The 17895-nt window shown below is 29.3% G+C and overlaps 2 protein-coding genes across 3 annotated transcripts; one reads left to right on the forward strand and one right to left on the reverse strand.

Moving 5' to 3' along the window:
* Positions 1 to 4689: 4689 nt before the first annotated feature.
* Positions 4690 to 9408, forward strand: LOC114177697 (2-oxoglutarate (2OG) and Fe(II)-dependent oxygenase superfamily protein). The gene is made up of 12 exons (XM_028063169.2): positions 4690 to 4914; positions 5218 to 5333; positions 5521 to 5639; positions 5743 to 5806; positions 6294 to 6361; positions 6681 to 6739; positions 6832 to 6997; positions 7117 to 7136; positions 7217 to 7263; positions 8815 to 8895; positions 8967 to 9056; positions 9141 to 9408. Exons 1-12 carry the CDS (start codon positions 4881 to 4883, stop codon positions 9267 to 9269), a joined length of 993 nt encoding a protein of 330 aa, XP_027918970.1. The 5' UTR covers positions 4690 to 4880; the 3' UTR covers positions 9270 to 9408.
* A 157-nt stretch (positions 9409 to 9565) lies between these two features.
* On the reverse strand, positions 9566 to 12034 carry LOC114177696 (FMN-linked oxidoreductases superfamily protein). Of its 2 annotated transcripts, none has more exons than XM_028063167.2 (3): positions 11543 to 12034; positions 11351 to 11457; positions 9566 to 10597 (listed from the first exon to the last, which is right to left on the reverse strand). In XM_028063167.2, the coding sequence occupies exons 1-3, from the start codon at positions 11906 to 11908 to the stop codon at positions 9829 to 9831; spliced, it is 1242 nt and encodes a 413-aa protein (XP_027918968.1). In that variant the 5' UTR covers positions 11909 to 12034; the 3' UTR covers positions 9566 to 9828. The 2 variants fall into 2 exon arrangements, with proteins under 2 accessions (XP_027918968.1, XP_027918969.1); XM_028063168.2 differs by having other exon boundaries at positions 11389 to 11457; positions 11543 to 11994.
* Positions 12035 to 17895: the final 5861 nt, after the last annotated feature.

Consider the following 17895-nt stretch of genomic DNA (forward strand, 5'->3'; position numbering starts at 1 on the left):
TTAAGTTAATTTTTTCATACATCAAACGCGTTTTTCAGCAGATATTAAAAGGGGAACGTGTCAAACACCGTAAACAACTCAAATGTTAAGAATAAATTTTAATTTTACATCAAAATTCAGAAATTAAAAATATATTTAACACGATAAATATATAAAATCTTTAAACATATCAAAAATATTAAAATTAAAAATATATATAGAAAAAAAAATTGGAAGAGGGAGAGAGGCCATGGCCTCCCTGTAAGGACACATTTCCCCTGTTTTAAATGTTGATATTATTGTTACAAAAGAAAAAAATATATTAAGAATTAAAAATCGATACAAAATATAATCTTATTTTATAATATTTTGACAATAAAAAACATCATAATTTTTTTAAACATTTATAAAAAATTTAAAACTGTAAAAAAATCAAAATATTTTTTAAAGTTTTTAAAATTCTAAAAAATATTTCTTAATTACTTTTTGATAATTTTATAACTAATATTATAATTGTTTGCTTTCTTTAAAATTACAGCCTCTACAACACAAATAATCTCCTCGTTAAGACTATATTACAAAGTCACGCATCCACGAAAAAACTATATACTACGATTACAACTTCATTATTTATAAGTATGCAACTTGTTCATTTATTACAGCGAAAAACTAATTAAGTTTAAGCAATTTCATAGAAAATAATGAGGCTCTTAGCCAAAACCAACCATTAGAATTTGTAGGAAACAGCATAACCAAAGAATCTATTATTTTTCTTAGTTGGCTGTTTGCAACACGGTATAAAGGTTAAAACACCATAAAAGTGGATGTTATTTCCTCCGACCTTTTTGTTCACTTTGTTAAAAAGTGATTAATCAAATAATATGAATAATAATAAAATTATGAATAATATAATAATAATAATAATAATAATAATTAGAGCAATAATAATAATACTGATATGTATAAAAATAAAAAAATATTAATCAGAGATCCAATAATTCTTATAACAATAATAAATAATAGATAAACAATAAATGAGGTAAGGAGTATAAATAGTCTGGATTGAGGCACGCATATCATTATTCTTAGAGAAAACGTTTGTATGCAAAGGGCAAAACAAAATCATATGTGTTTCTCTCCTAAAATACAACAATCCATCACATCGATTAAGTGCAGCGAAGGATATCTGAATCTTATGAAAATCTTATAAAAATCATTGTTTTAAGAGATAGTATAAAAAAAAACACACTTTTGATAGAACTCTAATGTTTGTTGTGTCTCTCTTCATATATCTAGATGATATTTGTAGGTAGAAAAGAAAGATACAAAAATAAATTATAATAAAAATATATTCATTAAACATAAATAATATTAACTCATACAATTAAGAGTCCATTAAAAACGTGAATAATAACAATTTTTTTATTTTTATTGTTTATTTTTTAAATTATATTAAAATATTTTTAACACATTTCATTCGTGAGAATGTGGAGGGAAAGAGGGCAACAGAAATCACTCTTGTCAATGTTCTTGTGCACGTGCTGAAGACAACGCCTGCATTGTGCCAAGATCCAAGTTGTTATTCTTCATATTACCCAAAGGCTGAACTTGATGGAGGAGTTGTCACTACTCCTGATTTCTTCATGTCGCGAAAGTAGTGACAATAAAAAAGTGGAGTTTATAATAAAAATGACAATATTAGTACGGAACAAAAAGTTTGGTAGACTTAAATCAAACTTAAAAAATAAGGTATTTTGTTTATTTTTTTTTTAGCTTTTTTTAATGAAAAAGAAAATGAAACTTTGAATATAATTTGATGAAGAAAGGTGTCTAAAATGTATATTTTTAGAAAAATCTATATAATTATTTTTAATGAAATCTATTTTTACGGATAAATATATAAAATTTGTATCAATATTCTTCCAATGACTTGGATCTTATATATGTTGATCAAATCATCTAGTCTCTTGATCTCCTCTCATTATCATGGGTATGAGAATTAGAATTATCCTCATCATTGACTACTTCCTTTTTTCTATTGTTTTTTTTACCAATATATTATTTTGTTCATTCAAAAAGCATCCACATGTATTTTCTAATTCATTTTTTTTATATTTTTATAAATTGATTCGTAACTCCTTTTTGTGATGCAATTAAAACCTTAATTATTCTCTTTTTCGGTATTCTTGAATAGCATGATTCAAATTTTGTAGTTGTATATATTTTATATAAAATAAAAAATTACAAGTGGTTATGATTGACAGGGAAGTAAATTTGATAATAGACTTTCTCCTCCTCAAGTCTCAACTTTTGCACAAATATGTAAAGTTTATTTTAAGATTAATCATTAATAAAAATAATTAAAAAAATTATTGTTCTTCTCCAATCCGATAGTAATTTTTTTTTTCTCCCTAAACTTGAATTACCTTTCCACATAAGCCCAACTTTGAATTATGGTCAAATTAATTTATCATAAAAAAAAGACTAAACCTTAATCTAAGTCATAGTTTTGTAGAAAAATTTCCCTTTTTCGTCATCAAGATATATGCAAAAGAAAAATTCTAAAAACCCGTAATTATAAAAGTACCAAAAACTAAAATTGGGCAAAAAGAATACGTTTATAGTTCTAATACAAATCCAACAAAGAAAAAAAAACAAAAAACAAAAAACAACAACACAAATAGAAAAAAAAAACATACTAATCAGAAATGAGGATGAAAAGATCGGTATACACCAACAACAAGAGATTCAAAGAATATAATTTGCTAAAACTCTAAATATAAAAGATTCTAGAATAGAAAAAAACAATAAGAGATAACAGAGATAAGAGAAGTCACAGAAAAAAAAATAAATAGAATTAAGATTGATTACAAACAAAATAAAGATAATTAACCATTCTCATTTTCTTATTTATAAACAAAATTATAATTTACTAAAAAAATATTTTAACTCATTAAATACCATTTTTAATACCACTAAAAATTAACAAACACTAATAATAAATTATTTAAAGTTTATTTTCAAACATAAATTTATAATTAATTTAATAAAACTATATTAGTAATAAAATATTCTTTTTGAGAATTTTTTTCCTAAATATAATTTTTTAATTAATTTAATAGAATACTCAATAACTTAACAGAAAAATGAATAACATATAATTATTTACCATAGACATAATGGTTTAGAACCACCTAACACTTAACAACTATAAAATTATTTGGTAATATTTCTGTAACATCAGTTAATAGTCAAAACTCACATGAATAATGAAAAAATGTCATCCAGGAATAAGATCATATTTTTCAATTATAATATTTTATTACACTCCTAATCTTAATGACTATCAAATAAGAAGGTGTGTAAACTAGAAGGAAGAGAAAAGCAACCCGTGAACACTGGTATTGAAAATTAACTGTTAGGTAACGAAGATTCCACCTATTTTGTTTTAAAATGTATAAGAACCTAATACAATCAAAGTTTCATATAAAATCAAATTTAAAAAATGGCATTATAAATTGAAAACTAAAACAATATATATATATATATATATATATATATATACTTGAATAATTAAAATTAATTTTATTTTAATTAATTTTATTTTTTATATATACTTTATACGCTAATCCAATAAACAGCTTTCTTTATTGTTATCAGATTTTGTTTTTCAATTTTATCTGTACATTTCATTTTATTAAATAATTAATTCTTTCGGTGTAATCTCTTATACTTTATTTTTAAATTTGATTTTAATAATTTAAAATAGGTCAATAATTAAAAATAATCTAAAATTTTAAATAAAGATATGTTAAGCATTACTCGATCTTTGATATCTCAATTATATCGATACTTTAAGATTTATTAATAATTTATAATCACATGAAAAATTATTAAAAAATAAATAAGATAAAAAAATGCTAAACATTGAAAATCATACCAAATTCATAATGAAAGTTCAAACTTATAAAAAATAACCTACAATTATTGATTCTAAATTTAAATATAATCTATACATTTATTTGTCATAAACTGTATATTACAAATATTTATTATTATAACATTTAATTATATAAAAATAAATATTTACTCATGTAATGTACAAGTTCAAATAGAAAATTTAAATTATTATTAGGAATTAACAAACATGTGTTATTCAGTTTAAGTAACACAGCACAACACACACACTTGTCTATCTTCCACATTACAAAATGAGGAAGTGAATTATCAAAGTTTAATGGTATGTGATGAGAAAAAATTGTAAAATTATATTTCATGCATCCAAATCTTTTCTATGAGATGAGATAATCAGCTTATTTCTCAAATCCGCTCTTCTTTTCTCCTCCGAATCAACTGAAAAAAACGTAAGTCAACCCGTAAATTCATCCTACCAAAATTTTCTACACAGTGCTCTGAAGACATGCTAATACAGCCTAAGAAAAAAAAAAGTACTTTGACATGGTTATTCATTTGACACATTTTTCCTCGTTGTTGTTAGGTTAGGTTTATAAGGAAGAGTTTGATTAGGAAGATACAATATTAATAAAATCTGAACCATATATAAGACACTAATACCACTTTCAACCCAAAACTTAAAAGGCTCAGATTTAATCAGTGTTGATTTCTCCCGTAAAACCTCTCCCGTAAAACCTGAAAATTGTCGATTATAAAAGTGATGAATGAAGGTAAATGTGTAAATCATTGCCCTTTCTCTAAATAAAAATTTGGGTGTTTGTCTGTCATCGTACCTACTGTTTTTCTTTTCCTATATACGACAACACAACTCTGTTGTCTCGTCAGATTCCTGTATATGCCACTTCACATTTCACTACCTTCTTCCATACCTCACACAAATCACACTAAGAAAAGTATTTTGAGTTTCAGAGAACCACAATTCCCCTATGGCCACGAACTTTAGTTCCATCCCCGTAATTGGTAAACCCCCTTTCCACTTCCATAACCCTCATTCTCGTTACTTTCATCTTTTCCTCAATTCCATCATACCTATTCATACTATTAAGTTCTGTTTTCGTAGACATGTTTGTACACGCTCACGGTTTTACTTTCCATGATTTTGTTAACATATATATACTTGGGTTTATCGGAATTTTGTCTAAACATGTTACGATTGCATTTGCTTCGGATAGTATGTAGTAGAGAATTGGGGAGTAAAATATTGAGTTAGGTTCAGAATCTGATAACTAAGAATAATCTCTTATAACGGTGACGGTGATGCAGATATTAGTTCGCTTTTGGCTAAGGCAGATGATCCCAAAATGGCCGAGGACCCTGGTGTACGCGAGGTTGTAAGACAATTGGATAAGGCTTGTATAGAGGCAGGGTTCTTCTACGTGGTATTTGTTTGTTCTATTAACACTTTTTCCCTTCTATGATTTCTTTACGCATTTCGAGGCAAGAGAGTTTTGAAGCAAAAAATTCCTCCACAATCGTACAGATAAACTCTTTTTTTAAAGGAACTTATTATTATTAAAGAGGTCATTTTGTGTTTAATGTTCGAATCCCGCGTTCCTTGATTGACAGAAAGGACATGGTGTTCCGGAGACTCTCCTCAAAGAAGTTAGAGATGTAACGCGCAGTTTCTTTGAACTTCCATATGAAGAAAAGGCAAAAATAAAATTGACTCCGGCTGCTGGATACAGGTTTGCTTGGTTTACGTCGATCTACTTTGTATGTAAGTTTCAGTTCAGATCATGAGGTTTATGCATTAAATTTTTACTGATAACAGCCTGATGTCTGATGCAGAGGTTATCAAAGGATTGGAGAAAATATAACCAAAGGTGTACCTGACATGCACGAAGCTATTGATGTAAGTCTTATAGTTACATGACATAAAAAAGGTTGACACCCTTAAAATATTATAACCACTTGTAAGTATTTAAATACAAATTATTAATATATTATTATATTGTTAGAATAGGTTGTAAATTAAATGTATTTTGTTTTATATGGTTTGAAAGTATAATTTTGGTTACCTTCTTTTCTGATATACATGTCATAGAACAATCACGTCCAAATGACTTCTTTACTTTATTAATATCATGTGCATTAGGCTCATCTCAGTACAATTTAGAGTCAAGTATAATTTTATTTCCCTAAAAGTGGCAACCTGTAACTTCTGTGTAATATAGCTCATGGATCAACCAATGGTATTTAACATTGTACATGATCAGATTTCCTCAATATTTCATTTTCTTCTCTGGTTGGAGTCTGGCGTAGCTGATCCAGAATTCACTCTGATTCTGGTGATTCTATTAAGCAACAAATGATCCCTTTAATTTTCTTTCCTTTAACAGTGCTATAGAGAAGTGACCAAGGGCATGTATGGAGATCTGGGCAAAACTATGGAAGGAAGCAACCAGTGGTACATAGAAATAGGGATTTTCTGTTTATTACTGCATGTATTCCTCCACAAACACCCTTCAATATTTAGCTAAAAATTAGCTCGAGAACAATTTCATATATACTTTTAATCCTGAATAACTAGGAAGATTCATTGAATTGGATTTATAGTCTATGGATACTTTAGCATGATTGATGTTCTTCTCTGAGCTGACTCTGTTACTCTAGCATTTGATTTACTGGACAAGGGAGTTGGATTTTGGAGTATTAGCATCCAGAAAGAAGCAAGATAATTACATCATTTGGTTTGACCTTCTTCAGTTTTTGTGTTCACCATGCAGGCCACAATATCCTCCAACGTTCAAAGTTCTTATGGAGGAGTATATTCGTCTCTGCACAGGCATGTATTTTACTCATCCACTCTTTTTTTCCATCATGTGAGTTCTTACAGTTAAATTCGTGATTCCTCACATAGTTCCTTTGTTAGAGCAGACCTTGCAAGGAAAATTATGCGTGGAATTGCTTTGGGATTAGGTGGATCACCTGATGAATTCGAAGGTCAAAGAGCTGGGGATCCATTTTGGGTAATGCGGCTCATTGGATACCCAGGTGTATCAACTGTGAATGGAACACATGTTCTTAAAAATGACATTGGATGGTAATGAAATCCTGGATCTGGTTTTTCCAAAATTTCCCTATTTTTAAGTACTTGGATTGCTGATGCCTTTTCCTTTGCTACTTATTCTTCTCCAATTCTTTGAATCAAAATAAACGCAGTGGAGCTCACACTGATTACGGTATACCTGTACCTTTGCATTATTATAAGTCGAGAATATTTGTCTGGTCATTGTCCGTGATTTTAGATATTGTTTAACAGGTTTATTGACATTGGTTAACCAAGATGAGGATACAAACGCACTTCAGGTATGCACTTACTTATGTTTTATTTTGTATTTTAAGATGCTCAAACTCCTCGTTTATTGCATGCAGTTATTGATTTGACCTCTACTCTTATTGCAACCAATCTTGTACCATGCAATTATAAACCTAAATTTGGTAGAAATTATTACTTGAGCCGCTTGTTTTATGGTCTCTACCAATGTTTAATTAATACTTACTAATTGTTGCATAAAGATTGACTGAGACCATGCTGGTTCAGAACCACCTAATAGTTTTTGCAAATGTAGGGGTTCCTTCCAGTTTTTTAAATATCTGTCAGTGGTCTGTAAGACTGTAACTTCGGAGCAGATCTGTTGGTATCCCATTTCCTCCGTTGGACTATATTTCTTGGATAAAATGAGTTTTCCCCAAGAAAAATTAATTTTTAACTATTTTTTTTTGAAAGTTTTGACAATGTCCACCTGGCAGTACCTCTTTAGATAAAAGAAAAGTTTGATGTAATTTGAAAAGAGAAGAAAAAGGTTTGGTGTGACTTAAAAAAATTGTCAAGAAAAACTTTTTCAAAACTATCATTTTAGTAAGATGAGAATGTTCTAGTTCATAGAAAAAATGCAGAGTGGACGGAATATTTTAACTTGTTATTCCGCATGATCTTATATATAATTTATACTTTGCACATATCAATGATCGGAGAAGGTGGACTAGTTACTACGATAAAAAAATTTCACTGTTTTACTTTTTTAACTTTCTTGTTTGCGCATTAGTTCTCATATATATAACAAGTATAAGGATAATCTCTTGTTAAAAGGTATGGAAGTAATTATTCGTACTTTTATTTGACTTGTCCTATTTTTATTCTATTACTTTTAATTTAAATTCATCTTTTTTCATTGTTCAAATGTATGCAAATGATAAATGATAATAGATAAGATTATAATTATGAAAAAGTGGAATATGAAAATTCTTCCAAGACTGTATTCAATATTATTGAAATGGAAAAACAACAATATGTTTTTAGAGTCAAGAGATGTTGGTTAATTATAGTAATTTTTTTGTAACTCAGACAATAATTTCTTTTTACGTTTCCATGCAAATGAAAAATTTAAATGATATATTTATTTGATGTAGCTGTTAATTTTGTGTTTATTTATCTTATTTCAATTTTATTATTAATTGTAGACTCAAAGGGCTCAACAAAGATATAAAACATTAAAACAAAATTATTATAGTAACATTTGTATATACTTTTTCTTTTTTAAGATTTTGCTTGTGGACTGACCTGCACACATGTTGGTCATTCATTGCGCTGTATGAGCTAACAAAACTAATTCACAGTTCTTATATGAACCATCCCAGGCCGCTTTTTGCGAGCCTAATGCATGGCAGGTCAGCCGATCCTTAAAAGTAGTCGATTCTTTCAATTCAACCCACACCTATTGACTTAAGTTTGCGTTCTCTATTTTATCTTGGATAATATTATATGGTCCTGCAACTGTAATTTGAAACTAAAGAGGCGCAACTAAAACGCCTTGAGGCAAATTACCCACCATATTTATGGTGTGAAAATTGATTCAGGTGAGAAACCTATCAGGCGAATGGATATCAGCACCTCCAGTTCCTGGGACTTTTGTGTGCAACATTGGTGACATGCTAAAGGTATCTTATACCTAATCTCTTCATCTATGAATGTGGTAGATAATCTCATTAAGTCTGGAAGAGAACTGCAGATATACTCCAATGGATTGTACGAGTCAACTTTTCATCGGGTGATAAACGACAACTCAAAATACAGAGTCAGCGTAGCATACTTTTACGAGGTTAGCCACATCTAAAATTTACATGTTTCGTTCTTTTCTCGCCTTTGTTTCTGTATGTCACAGATGTCACTGATAAATGAACAGACAAACTTCGATACTGCGGTAGAGCCGTTGGACACACATAAAACGAGGGCAAATGGCAACACGAAGTTCGAAAGACCAGTCTATGGAGAGCATTTAATTGCCAAAGTTCTCACAAACTTTGTTTTTTAGTAACTTTGTTTTCCTTGTTCTGGTGTGCAAATAAGCCAGCCATCTTGATCTTGTCTAGCAGGCTTCTAGCTTGCTACTAGACCTACAACTGCGGATACTGTAATATTGTAATGCAAATCAAGCCTGTCATTTATCAATACCTTCCTTCTCAAAATTTATCACCACACGAGTTCACGACTAGGACTTGTGAATCCACATATCCTAAGTTGTCATAAATCATACTTAGAGCAACAAGTAAACAACACTACCAGGAGGTTTCGTTATCAGATCGTCGAGGGGTTGAGAACACAAACCAATTCTAACTTATGAAACGTTCAAGACAATCACGTAAAATTAATCCGCTCTGATCGCATCAGCGTTTTAATAGGGTACAACACAGCCAATTGACAATTGCCATAAGAATGAAGACAAATACAACACAAAAAAGAAGAAAATGGATATTTTAACCATTCTTACTCCTAATTAATCACAACAAAATTGTATCTAAGTCGTGCGTAATCATGCTAGCTTAGCCTAACCTCACCACCTCTACCACAAAATATTTCATTGAGGTTTTGGCTCAACTTTGAGCTTCAAATGTTGGTGTGCAGCCGAGTCGATCTGAGTAACTGTCCGATGTAAGTTCCACTCGGGTCTCTTTGTAAAGTGGGATCCTTGTACCTGTATCCCTAAGTCGATCTACCATGTCATAAAGAAATTCAAAAGTCAGTTTAGATTGCTTGTTTAGCTCCTCCCTGATATGAGGCTGAAGGCTGAACCAGTCTCCCAACAATTTATGAACATGAGAACGAATCATTCTCCATGGCACAGGGTACTTTTCACAAAGTTTCAAGTACTCTATTAGCAGATCAGCCTGGTCTAGTTTTCCATCCACATTGGTTCCTTCACTTTCAGAAACCCATTCGGCAGTTCGAAATCCAGCAAAGAGAGCAGGATTTTCAAGCAGGGTCTCAGCAGAAAGTACCCCTTCAACCTCCGTCTCTTCCAAGCAGTCTCTAACATCATCCATATGCCGTATGTTCCCATTTGCAAGGACTGGGATCCTGACTGCATTTTTCACAGCCCTGATAGCTTTCCAGTCTGCTCGAAATTTCTTCCCATCCTTCTCATCTCTGGTCCTGCCATGAACTGCTAAAAGCATACAACCAGCCTCTTCAAGCATCCTAGCATACTTCAAAGTGTCTTCTAAATTGGGAAATAGCCTAATCTTGCATGAAACAGGAACCTGGAGGTTTTCAGCTAGTTTTTCCACTAGAGATTTTACAACAGGAAGGTTATCCATCAAAAATGCACCATAGTTTCCTCGTTTAGCAATGCGCTGCGGACACCTACAAAATCAAATCAAACAAATACACCAAAATTTTATCAAAAGATAAAATCCAAGCATAGTGATGACCAATGACGATCGTTAAAATTGAAACAAGGAAAGTTTTTGTATTTCTAAGGTGATAGTATTCCATCCTATCTATATGGATGATCGCTATCTCTCACTTGAATAATATTTTAATATTATAACTGGCAATACTGTTACACCGCAACAGAAATGAAGAAAAGCACAATTTTATTCAGAAGGAATCAAAGATTTGACCCAGAGCACGGTGTAGGAATAAGCCAAACCAGATGAATACAGCCTACAGAGTATTAAATTGTGAGAGGAATTCGAGAGGATCTGCTTCTCTCATTAACCTTACTACTGTCTCTCTACCAAATAAAACAAACAAGAATTCCTAGTATGGTAAATACAATAATAAACTTCAGCTTACTTTCCTCCCTGGGAACTTGATTGAATTACACTAACCTCTCCTTTAATTTTTTAAAAATACACTCCCATCCCTTGAAGCATGAAATGGGGGTAAACTTCTATTCAAACAAAAACATTTCTGGTGGAAAACTATGAATAAAACTACAAGGACATCTTTCGTTTGGATACAACTTACAACTTCAATTTAAAAGGGATTCATGACCACTTCTTCATTCCTTTCCATTTCCTCCTATTCCTATAAACTATGGCTCAAGTGGCTAACACAGGAGGTATTGAAATGAAGCAGATTTGGTGGAAAGAGAATGTAAATATACATTACCCAAGATTAATATCAACATAATCACAATAAGGCTCGACCTTGCGTGCAGCTTCCAACAAAACATCAGGGTCGTTGGCACAGAATTGAACAAAGAGCGGTCGATCCTCCTGCGGTTTCTCCCAAAAGTCACAACAAAGCAACAATAATAGTATTAACACAATTAGAAAAATGGATGATTGTAATTTATCATACCTTGCAAGTGGTGAATTCTTCGTTCCTGTACTTTTCGGTCTCAGAGAAGATGCGGGAATGGAGCATGGGGGTGTAGGCGCCCTGGGCACCGTACTTGCGGCACAGCATTCGAAACGGCAACTCCGAATTGTCAACCATCGGGGCCACAATGAATCTGGGTCGGCCCAACTTGGACCAGTGAGCCCAAGCCCGTTCAGCCCGAGACTCTCCGCATAGACTGCGGGCCGGAAAACCCAAGTGGTGGTGGTGGTGGTCGTCGTGCGGTTGTTCTGCATCGAGAGAAGGTGGGGTTTGGGCCATGAGAGGAGGAGATAGCGCGCAAAAGTATCGGTTGAAAAGGGGAAGGGAATAGGGTTTAGGTTTCATCAATATTCGATGGGTTTTGCGAGCAAACCCATCGCCGCTATCGGATGGTTTCAATACCAATCCACTAAATCATATTTTACATGCCATAATAGGTATGAATTTGATTCTTCTGCTTTTTCAAGCTACTCCACTCGGTAAAATAATATCCGGTCAATTGTAGGTATACATTTTAACAAATACTTTTCCTCCACTCATCATATATATCAATTGTAGAATAATTATTGTTCTTGATTAGAATATGTACTATTTCTTTTTTTATCAAAATAAAATATTACAGTATGATATTTGGATTTATATTTTAAGTGATTTTTTTTTTCATTTTTTAAAACATATAATTATTTTGATAACTAAACTAAATAAAACTAATGTCATTTCATTGGATTAAATACAATTGCTTAATGAAAAAAAAAACTAATTTAATTAAGGATGTTTACAAGACGGGTATGTTTCGTGTAATAGTTCTCCACTATTTTACTTGCTGGATAAATATCTGTCACGTATAGTTCTTATATCCATATGGATATCCATTATGTGAATAATATATATATATATATATATATATATATATATATATATATATATATATATATATATAATATCCATGGATATTTACAAAAAGTAAAATAAAATATTTAACATATTTTAACCATAAATTCAAATAAAATACAATACATAATCATAAATTTCAAACAAAGTCTAAATAATCCATTTAGATAGTGTTTGAATGATAACTTACAAAGAAATGATTTTTTTTAAAATCAATTGATAAAAAAATAACTCATTCAAAATCAAACTGTTAATATTTTAATCATGTTTTTTTAATTTAAATGATAGTATAGCTGGTACGGGTATCTACAAGTACCGATACTATGATACTAGTTGTACCTGTTCCGTTAACATGTGGATATAAAAAATACTCGTATACGTTAACCATACAAATATCCATCTACAATATTAATTTTCTATCCATTACAAGTTTTATAAGAACATATCCTCAGATATGGTACAAATTTTTTTCAATCTAACTTTATTTTATTATGAGTGTTTATTTCTCTATACTCCATAATATATATTTTTTCAACTTTTTTCCTCTATTCCATAACGAGTTTTCATGATATATTTTTTTACTTAATTCTAAGTCCTCAATATATTATTTTATTTTAGTCCGTAATCTAACACATGTAATCCACCAACTACGAACCTCTCCGTTCGTAGCATCTCTCAAGTGTGAGCACGAAACATACGAATCTCCCTGCTTGTATCCCCACACGAGAGTAACAAGATATGAACCTCCCCGCTCATATCATCACGTGTTCACCACCATCCATGAACCTACCTGCTCATGGCACAACATCTCCTTATCCAAGTCCGCATCAATGCGTACAAACAACACACACAAGCCAATACCTACAGCATTATCACTTGGCACATCCTAAGCGCCCTAGGCGAAATTAGTGTGCAGACCGCCTGGCGGGACCTCCTCGTCGACAAGCGTCAGGCTCTAGTCAGACCCACTGTTTTAAGGTCTATCGCCTGGCGGAGCACACCTTGCCGCCAAGCGCCACGCGATGCAAGGACATCCCTACTGGACCTATCGCCTGACAGCCACACCCATGTCGCCAGGCATTATATCAGTAGACGAACTTTACTGGTTTTAGCACCCAAATTAGATTGGCTTACAACCCAAAGTACTTCCAAAATTCCAGAAATACAGTCGTCACTCAAAGTTAAATTCTTGGTAATCTACGGCCCTCATATGGTTTAAATGCCTATCATTCATAATTGTCAATTCCCTTATTCAAATCTTATGATTTTACCAAGTACTTTAACATTGCATAATACCTCAATCAAGCTCATGGGAAAGACCACCAATCCAGTACATGAAAATTAGACTACCTGCTACTTCCCTACTGAAATGATGTCAACCTTTCATTCAATATCTTTCACTCAAAGCTACACCAATTTATGATTGATACCTTACCCTAATAGATAATAAGTATCCAAAAATTATAATTCTTTATCCAACAAAACTCCACCTTTTCCCAACACCCGCAATCTTAGTGACCATCACCATCATTCTTTATTATGTTCACAATACCATGTACACACCAACTCTCACATACTAATAATATATACACCTTCATATTCTTTTAGGTATAGCATTCTGCTTATCACAGTTTAAATTTAATATTCTCGTCCACCTAAATTTATCACAATGACCATACACAACTCTCGACCCCTACAACATCAGAACACCAAGCTGGAAAACCTCCAACTATTGCTTGGCGGAAGATTATGCACCGCCAGGCGACGTAGCAGATTATGGGAACTTCCTAGTTTTTCCCTCTCTGCGAAGAACCCCTACGTTTTCCCAATCCTGTCTCATTATTCCACTAGCTCGAACTCTCACGCACATCCATAAACTAAAAATGCACATATAAAATATGATGAGTAAAATTTTGCAAAAACCATTTCAAGAACATAATTAAAGATTTGAAAAGGATCAAGAAGTTGATAAAACTTTAAAAAACAATTCAAGAAAAGAAAACTAAGTAAAAAAGTGTAAAAATAAGTAATTCAAGAAGTTAATGAAAATGAAGAGTTTAAAAAATTAGGAAAAGTGAGAAAATAGATTTCAAGAAAAAGAATTTAAAAACTTTACGAGAAGAACTCAATATGATGAGTAAAATTACAAAAAAAAAACAATTTCAAGAACATAATTAAAGATTTGAAAAGGATCAAGAAGTTGATAAAAACTTTAAAAAACAATTCAAAAAGTTTAAGAAAATAAAATTCAAGAAAAGAAAACTAAGTAAAAAAAGTGTAAAAATAAGTAATTCAAGAAGTTAATGAAAATGAATAGTTTAAAAAATTAGGAAAAGTGAGAAAATAGATTTCAAGAAAAAGAATTTAAAAACTTTACGAGAAGAACCCAATATGATGAGTAAAATTAAAAAAAAAACAATTTCAAGAACATAATTAAAGATTTGAAAAGGATCAAGATGTTGACAAAAACTTTAATTTTTTTTTTGAATAGTTTAAGAAAATAAAATACAAGAAAAGAAAAGTAAAAAAATTGTAAAAATAAGTAAGCCAAGAAGTTAATGAAAATGAAGAGTTTAAAAAAATTAGGAAAAGTGAGAAAATAGATTTCAAGAAAAAGAATTTAAAAATTTTTACAGAAGAACTCAATATGATGAGTAAAATTTTGCAAAAACAATATAAAAAACATAATTAGAGATTTGAAAAGGATGATAAAGTTGATAAAATTTTTAAAAAAGAATTCAAAAAGTTTAAGAAAATAAAATACAAGAAAAGAAAAGTAAAGAAAGTGTAAAAATAAGTAATTCAAGAAGTTAATGAAAATGAAGAGTTTAAAAAAATTAAGAAAAGTCAGAAAATAGATTTCAAGAAAAAGAATTTAAAAACTTTTAGAGAAGAACTCAATATGATGAGTAAAATTTTACAAAAAACAATTTCAAGAACATATAATTAAAGATTTGAAAATGATCAAGAAGTTGATAAAAACATTAAAAAAGAGTTCAAAAAGTTTACGAAAATAAAATTCAAGAAAAGAAAAGTAAGTAAAGAAAGTGTAAAAATAAGTAATTCAAGAAGTTGATGAAAATGAAGAGTTTAAAAAAATTAAGAAAAGTGAGAAAATAGATTTCAAGAAAAAGAATTTAAAAACTTTACGAGAAGAACTCAATATGATGAATAAAATTTAGCAAAAAAAATTTCAAGAACATAATTAGAGATTTGAAAAGGATCAAGAAGTTGATAAAAAAATAAAAACAAAATTAAAAAAGTTTAAGAAAATAAAATACAAGAAAAGAAAAGTAAAAAAAGAGTAAAAATAAGTAATTCAAGAAGTCAACGAAAATGAAGAGTTTAAAAAAATTAAAAAAAGTGAGAAAATAAAATTCAAAATAAAGAATTTAAAAACTTTAAGAAAGGAACTCAATAACATAAGTAAAATTTTGCAAAAACAATTTCAAGAATATCATTAAAGATTTGAAAAGGATCAAGAAGTTGATCAAAACTTTAAAAAACAATTCAAAAAGTTTAAGAAATGAAAATTCAAGAAAAGAAAAATAAGTAAAGAAAGTTTAAAAATAAGTTTTTGAAGAAATTTTTGAAAATGAAGAGTTTAAAAAAGTTAAGAAAAGTGAGAAAATAGAGTTCAAGAAAAAGAATTTAAAAACATTAAAAGGATTAAAAAATGTGATGATAAAAATTTTACAAAACAAATTTAAAGAAAATATTTGGAGATTTAAAAAGGATCAAGAAGTTCATAACAACTTTAAAAAAGAATTTAAAAAGTTTAAGAAATGAAAATTCAAGTAAAGAAAAATAAATAAATAAAGTATAAAAATAAATTCTTGAAGAAGTTTTGAAAATGAAGAGTTTAAAAAAGTTAAGAAAAGTGAGAAAATAGATTTCAAGAAAAAGAATTTAAAAACTTTAAGAGGATAAAAAAATGTGATGATTAAAATTTGACAAAACAAATTTAAAGAAAATGTTTGGAGATTTAAAAAGTATCAAGAAGTTGAAAACAACTTTAAAAAAGAATTTAAAAAGTTTAAGAAATGAAAATTCAAGTAAAGAAAAATAAGTAAAGAAAGTGTAAAAATAAGTTCTTGAAGAAGTTTTTGAAAATGAAGAGTTTAAAAAAGTTAAGAAAACTGAGAAAATAGAGTTAAAGAAAAAAAATTTAAAAACTTTAAGAGGATAAAAAAAATGTGATGATTAAAATTTTACAAAACAAATTTAAAGAAAATATTTGGAGATTTAAAAAGGATCAAGAAGTTGATAACAACATTAAAAAAAATTTAAAAAGTTTAAGAAATGAAAATTCAAGAAAAGAAAAATAAATAAAGAAAGTGTAAAAATAAGTTCTTGAACAAGTTTTTGAATATGAAGAGTTTAAAAAAGTTAAGAAAAGAGAGAAAATATAGTTCAAGAAAAAGAATTTAAAAACTTCAAGTGAAGAAAAAAAATGTGATGATCAAAATTTTACAAAACAAATTTAAAGAAAATATTTGGAGATTTAAAAGGATCAAGAAGTTGATAACAACTTTAAAAAAGAATTTAAAAAGTTTAAGAAATGAAAATTCAAGAAAAGAAAAATAAATAAAGTATAAAAATAAGTTATTGAAGAAGTTTTGAAAATGAAGGGTTTAAAAAAGTTAAGAAAAGCTAGAAAATAGAGTTAAGGAAAAAGAATTTAAAAACTTTAAGAGGATAAAAAAAATGTGATGATTAAAATTTTACAAAATAAATTTAAAGAAAATATTTGGAGATTTAAAAAGGATCTAGAAGTTGATAACAACTTTAAAAAAGAATTTAAAAAGTTTAAGAAATGAAAATTCAAGAAAAGAAAAATAAATAAAGAAAGTGTAAAAATAAGTTCTTGATGAAGTTTTGAAAATGATGAGTTGAAAAAAGTTAAGAAAAGTGAGAAAATATAGTTCAAGAAAAAGAATTTAAAAACTTTAAGAGGATAAAAAAATGTGATGATTAAAATTTCACAAAACATATTTAAAGAAAATATTTGGAGATTTAAAAAGTATCATGAAGTTGATAACAACTTTAAAAAAGAATTCAAAAAGTTTAAGAAATGAAAATTCAAGAAAAGAAAAATAAGTAAAGAAAGTGTAAAAATAAGTTCTTGAAGAAGTTTTGAAAATGAAGAGTTTAAAAAAGTTAAGAAAAGTGAGAAAATAGAGTTCAAGAAAAAGAATTTAAAAACTTTAAGAGTATAAAAAGAATTTGATGATTAAAATTTTACAAAACAAATTTCAAGAAAATATTTGGAGATTTAAAAAGGATCAAGAAGTTGATAACAACTTTAAAAAAGAATTTAAAAAGTTTAAGAAATGAAAATTCAAGAAAAGAAAAATAAATAAAGAAAGTGTAAAAATAAGTTCTTGAAGAAGTTTTGAAAATGAAGAGTTTAAAAAAGTTAAGAAAAGTGAGAAAATATA

Source organism: Vigna unguiculata, chromosome 3 (assembly GCF_037176805.1).
Source record: "Vigna unguiculata cultivar grain cowpea cultivar isolate G323 ecotype 2 chromosome 3, ASM3717680v1, whole genome shotgun sequence".
Lineage (NCBI taxonomy): Eukaryota > Viridiplantae > Streptophyta > Magnoliopsida > Fabales > Fabaceae > Vigna > Vigna unguiculata.